This window comes from Oryza sativa, chromosome 6 (genome assembly GCF_034140825.1).
Source record: "Oryza sativa Japonica Group chromosome 6, ASM3414082v1".
Lineage (NCBI taxonomy): Eukaryota > Viridiplantae > Streptophyta > Magnoliopsida > Poales > Poaceae > Oryza > Oryza sativa.
In genome coordinates, this window is record NC_089040.1 from 22559107 (window position 1) to 22565777 (window position 6671).

General features: G+C 43.9%; 1 protein-coding gene across 1 annotated transcript; it reads right to left on the bottom strand.

Moving 5' to 3' along the window:
- Positions 1-154: 154 nt before the first annotated feature.
- On the bottom strand, positions 155-3012 carry LOC4341321 (cysteine synthase-like). Its single transcript, XM_015786144.3, has 7 exons — positions 2700-3012; positions 2269-2396; positions 1879-2081; positions 1494-1619; positions 1192-1350; positions 541-734; positions 155-457 (listed from the first exon to the last, which is right to left on the bottom strand). The coding sequence occupies exons 1-7, from the start codon at positions 2835-2837 to the stop codon at positions 332-334; spliced, it is 1074 nt and encodes a 357-aa protein (XP_015641630.1). The 5' UTR covers positions 2838-3012; the 3' UTR covers positions 155-331.
- Positions 3013-6671: the final 3659 nt, after the last annotated feature.

Below are 6671 nucleotides of genomic sequence, written 5' to 3' on the forward strand. Positions count from 1 at the left end.
GCTAGCTGGTCCGGGTTCGAGCCTCACCCCCTCCTTAATTCAAAATCAATCTAGTCCTTCCTAGATTGGTCCCATTTTTTTTTATTTCAACTTGTGTAGGTCATAGACAACCACTTTGCCGGCATATTAGGATATACAATAAATTTACAACACATGCACAAAGGAGCACATCACATTATGCTGAAATTCTTGCTCTTCCTCAACAAAGAAGCAACAAGAAAAATGTATAGTGTGCTCTGAACTATGAAGCATATCTTAAGTAACAATATGGAGGAAAAGTGGAAAACACATGTGTACAGTGCCTGAAAAGGAGAGCAGCTCCAAGACATCATCAGAAGGTCATATTATCACATTCCTCTCTAACAGGTGCAAAGAGATCAGAGTTCATGTATCTTTCACCGCCGCTCGGGAACATTGTCACAATCATTTTCCCCTTGTTCTCCTCTCTGTCTGCAATCTGCTTGAGATCCATTAAATTGGGTAGACAGAAACACAATTAGAGCAGGGTTTATGTATACCTAGCTAAGATGAGCTGTTTACCTTGATGCAAGCAGCTACATTTGCACCAGAAGATATGCCAACAAGCAATCCTTCCTCCTTCGCCAGCCTCCTCGCCATTGCCATGGATTCCTCTGTGTTTACTGTCACTACTTCATCGATGACAGATTTGTCCAAAATTTCAGGTATGAAACCTGCCCCAGTGCCTTGAATCTTGTGTGGCCCTGGTGAACCACCTGAATAGAATCAAGCAGAAATATTGTTTAGGCACATTGAACAAGAAGTTGAAAGAGAAGGGGAATTTTGAGCAGTATGTCATCAATTACACTTTACAGAAGAGCATGCTAAGATACCTCATTTGTATGGTCACTCAAAATTTCAAACATATGGCAGGTAACAATATATATATATTTTTTTACATTTCTACTTAGGGTCCTGATGAACTACATAATGGCGAACTGAATTTTCTCAATCTCCATAGATAAACACCTCTTTGATAATAGACCTGTAAAAATGCTCTTGCACACAAATGTTCTACTTTAGAAACTTCAGTAAGCATCAACTCTTCCTTTCGTTCTTCTTAACTCTCTTGTCTACACTAGCACTCAGAAGAAAAATGCACCTTGAGAAAGCTTACACTGACAATCTGATTATTCTACCTCGAACTACTATTTAGAGATATTACAGGGGTACCTGAAATTACAGGGCTTTCTGAAGGTTCCACGCACACAATATTTATAGATGGATTTTTCATCTTCAGATACCTCCCTACACCTGTCAATGTGCCACCTGAACCAACAGAGGCCACAAACACATCCACTTTGCCGGCTGTGTCTTTCCATATTTCAGGTCCTGAAGATTTCACAAAATAAACATGATGTATGATCCCTAGGTACATCTTTCCAAGGCAGAATGACTGGCAGTAGATAATGAAAGATAGCTGTAATTTGTAAAACATGGAAAATTGGAAATGTGGATTTTTCCTGAATACTTACCAGTCCACATAAAGTGTGCCTCTGGATTTGCTGGGTTTGTTACTTGATTGAGACAATGAGAATTTGGTATGCTCTTCATGAGCTCTTCCACCTTGTCCATCATACCATTAAACCCAATTGCAGGATCTGCAGCAAAATAAGAACAAACGGTACTTAACACTTGTCGAGTGTCGACGGCACTTGTTCATAAGATAAAGAACACTCATTAGTTCAGCATAATATTCTTTCAAAAAAAAATACTTCAGCATAATAATTATGTAAATATGAAATGAACAAAATCATCCCATTCAACTGAAAATATTAGTTAGGGAAAATATTTACTTGAGGCATTTAAGTGCTTATTGGTTTTTTAACCATTTGTAGAAACTGGGATCCAGGTTCTCACCTGTCAATATCAATTCAGCACCCAAAAACCTCAGTAGCATCTGCTTGTCAAGCGAATATTTAGCAGGCATGACAGCAATAAACCTGTAGCCTTTCTGAACAGCAACCAGCACCAAACCGATACCGAGATTACCACTCGTTGGCTCAATCAGCGTGGTAACACCAGGTGTGATCAACCCTTTCTCCTCTGCATCTTCAATCATTCTGCAGAAGAAACATGGAAATTGCAAATGCCAAGGCAATTTTGAAACTCTTTAACACTTTTTATAGATGCTTCTCACATAAACACAATTTTGTAAATAATTTGATCTGACTAAAAAATGTAAACAACTGAAGAAACAAGTGCACTATATCAATCAGAAAACTATGACGATGTTTTGCATGAACGCACCTGAGGGCACTCCTGTCCTTGACAGAGCAGAGTGGCTGGTATGCTTCCATCTTCCCAACCAATCGAGCCTGTACGCCTTCGTTCTTCGCGATGTTCTTCATCTCAACAAGCGGTGTCCATCCAATCAGCTGAGAGCAAAGAGATAGAAACCACAAGACGTAAATTATTGCTAGATGCACAATCCAGATTCTGAATACAAGAACGAGAAAAATAGCACCATAATACCAATCAAGAAAAATGTCCAAACACCACACTGGCTGACTGGCTTACTACTCAATTAAGGGGAAACTTGATCCACTAAACAGCAACTATCAAGATTTTTTGCAAGATACCGAATACAACAAACTGAACCTGTAATGAAAAGCAACAAAATCCACTGGTTCTCATCAGTTTTGTTTTGTTTTGTTTTGGGAGAAAAGAAATCTGCTCACCTGAGTGATGTTAGAGGCGATGTTCTCCTCCCTGGAGGAGAGCAGAGACGGGATGCCTTTCCTCCCCTGCTCCTGCTCCTCCTCGCCCGGTGCAGCCATGTCTGGTCCCTCCTCTCCGTTCTTGATTTCTTCCCCCATCTCAACCCAGCTGCTGCAGAAAGCGGCATTTATCTTGTGGAATTCGGTGATATCTTCTTCCGTCGCCTTCTTCGCCAGCGCCGGCCGTACGAGCTCAGTTAACGCCTGATGGAGAGAGAGAGAGTCTCTCTCCGCTGGTCTGTGACTCCCTGCGTGTGTGTGGATGGAATGGATTGGAAAGAGATCGCCTTTTTCTGTGCGGTTTGTAGTTCTGTCACTGGATTATAGCGTATGTGAGTGACACGACTATAAACTATATGGCCTTATTTAGATAAAATAAAATTTTGATGAAAAACGTTGCAATCAAATATTTGGACATATGTATAGGACATTAAATGTGGAAAAATAAACTAATTGCAAAGTTTGCATGTAAATTACGAGACGAATCTTTTGAGCCTAATTACGCTAGGATTTGACAATGTGGTGCTAGAGTAAACATTTACTAATGATGAAGTAATTAGGCTTAATAAATTCGTCTCGCAGTTTATAAGCGGAATCTGTAATTTATTTGTTATTAGTCTACGTTTAATACTTCAAATGTGTGTTCGTATACTTAAAAACTTTACACCCAAAGAGCTAAACACACCCTATAAAGTTGAGGAAATGTTTAGTTCCCAAAAATTTTGCCCAAAAACGTCACATCGAATCTTTGGACACATGTATGAAGCATTAAATATAGATAAAAAAAACTAATTGTACAGTTCGCATTGAAATCGCGAGACGAATCTTTTGAGCCTAATTAGTCCATGATTAGCCATAAGTGCTACAGTAACCCACGCGTGCTAATGAAAGATTAATTAGGCTTAATAAATTCGTCCCGTGCGTGGTTTTTAGGCGAGTTATGAAATTAGTTTTTTCATTCATGTCCGAAAACCCCTTCCGATATCCGGTCAAACGTTCGATGTGACACCTAAAAATTTTCTTTTCGCAAACTAAACACACCCTTAGAGGGTTAAAGTTAAGGGTGAATAGTACACTGACTTTGGGGAGTTTCCACTTTCCAGCCATCTGATTCTCAGATATAAGAAATAACTACAAAATCATTGTATTGCATGCCTTTGTCTTTACACCCCAAGTTAAGGTCCTTCACAGTGCTCCTACATGGAGGAGTTACCTACTGCGCCAGCTCGGATTCACGCGTACATGGCGCCGAGACCCACACCTTCGCCCGGCCGCTCGCGCCCTAACTGGGAGACGCGTTTTCTCGGTGCAAGGAGGGTGCGTGGCGAAGGAAACTCGCACTATGAAAGTCATTGCTTCGATTCGGCGCGACCTTGCCTCCTCCTCTTTCTCCACATTCACCGCCAAGGGAGGAGAAGAGAGACCAATCCACCTCGGCCTCCTTGACCCTCGCCGCTCCGGATCCACGCCACCGCCTCGGCCTCCTCAACCACCGCAGCACCGCTGCTCCGAATCCGACCAGATCGAGACGGACAAGGAGGAGAGGAGAGTCGCTACCCGGCGGCATCGTCATCGTCTCCGTCCTCTCGCCGGCGAAGGGAGGAGGGGAGAGCCGACGGAGGGAGGAGAGGAGGGCGGCAACGACGGAGGGAGGAGGGGAGCTCCCTCCGCTGACGCTGCCGGCGCGGAGATCCCCGAGCCGTGCAGCAGCAGCAGTAACTCCATTGACTTGGGCGCAGGCGCGGGGGCGGGGAGAGGTCGGCGCCATAGGGGTCGGGGGAACGGTTGGCGACGTCGACGACGACGGCGGCGGGGCCGACCAGAGCGGGCACCGCCCTCGCTGGCTGCTTCTTCCGCATAGGGAGCCGGCGCCAGCGGAGGGAGGAGGGGAGAGCTCGTAGTCCTCCCGCCGTCGGCTCCAGATCCAAGCTGCCGCTGCCGTCCTCTCACCGCCGCTTCTTCACTAGGCCTCGAAGACACCGCCGCTATGTGGCCCCGAGGAGATCCGGGGTCGCAGCCATGTCGCCGCCATCATCGAATCGTCCTTGTCATCGATTGGATGTGAAAGGGGAAAGTGGGGCGTGAAAGTGGGAAAGGGTAAAGGGGAAAGTGGGAGAGAGAAGGCCGGTGAAAGTTGGGGGTGGTTGGATTGGGTTCCCGTGAAAGTATTTTGTACTGTGGGAGTAGTGGATTCGATGTGTATTTGTCCTACGTGGCGTATAAGGTTACTCAAATGAGGTGCTTGCACTGCTACTGCCCTAGAGGGTTCGTTTCCAGATAGAATCAAGACCGATACCCTTCCGGTTTTGTATATAAATATGGCATGGCTGGTAGCTCCATGGATGGAGAAGACGATCTTGAGATTCAATGGAATTTTCCGGTGAAATCCACAACTACGCTAAACTCCAGGGCTCAATGCCCCCGCGTCAGATGTATAAAATCTGTTGTTCCACGTCCAAATTAGAGGGGATCTTTTGCTGATTTGTAAATTTAAACACGCTGACGACGATTCTGCAGAGAATGGCAGTTTTGAACCACAGACGGATGCTTGTGGACAGTGAACAGCCGATTTTGGTTAAATCTCGAACAGAAAATCTAGATAACGACATCCCGTAGGAACGGGATGACTTAAAAGGTCTATGTTATTTCCATCAAAACGATTGTACACGCATACGGCACGACTCCTAAAAATGAAGATGAAGATGAAGATTAAGTGTTTCACGTAAAACGAGGTGGTAATAACGTGTGATTAATTGAGTTTTAATTATTACAAACTTGAAAAATGGATTAATATGATATTTTAGAACAACTTTCATACAGAATTTTTTTTACACGAAACACACCGTTTAGCAGTTTGAAAAACGTGCCACGAAAAATCCAAAATTTCATCCACTGCTAGTAGTGGAAACGAACGTGGCAGGGTTATACACCACCACTTATCCACGCTCGTGTGTCCTTCCTCCAGCACAAGGACTCCAGATACACTGGTTGGGCACTTGGACCTTGTGAATCACTTCGGGCATGCACCTTTGTAGGCTTGACTTGCATCTTCTATATACCATGGTCATCTCAGTGACTTGTTTTTAATTTTTCGTTTTATCCTTTTTCTTGCTTTGTTTTTTTTCTTGAGTGAGACACTTTGAGATTTAGTATGAGTCATGTAAATTACATTGGCACTTTTTTTTTGCTTGTCCAACAAATGGCTAGAAGGCTGGACAGTAAGAAAGAAGCCCATGTTATGCTTAAACTTGATATTTCGATGGCTTTTGATTCGGTCGACTGATCCTTTCTTCTTGAAGTTTTGTGCCATTTGGGTTTTGGGAGACGATGGTGTAATTTGCTTTGCCTTTTGCTGTCAACCTCCTCCACAAGAGTTTTGGTCAATGGAGAGCCCGGCAAGGAAATTGCTCATTGTAGAGGCCTCCGGCAAGGTGACCCCTTGTCTGCTATGCTTTTTATCTTGGTTATGGACGTGCTGAATTCAGTTGCAGTGCATGCGGATCATGGAAATCTACTGGAACCTCTTGCTGTCCCGCAGACAGCACACCGGGTTTCTCTGTATGCGGATGATGTGGTCATGTTCTTGCGTCCTACAAGCGGGGACCTATCTCTTATCAAGCAGATTTTGGAGTTTTTTGGTCAAATTTTTGGTCTAAGGACCAATATGACAAAGAGCTCATGCACTCCTATTCACTGCTTGGAAGATGATCTGGAAGTGATATATAATGAGTTGTTTTGTGAAGTAAACAATTTCCCTTGTTCTTATCTCGGACTTCCACTTACAATCCGAAAACCAAGACAGATTTGTTGCCCTCTGTGGACAAAGTGGCAGATAATTTACCGAGTTGGAAAGCCTCTTTAATGAACAAGGCAGGTCGGCTTATAACAGTTAGGGTGGTCCTCTCGGCTATTCCTATTTATGCAATGATGGCG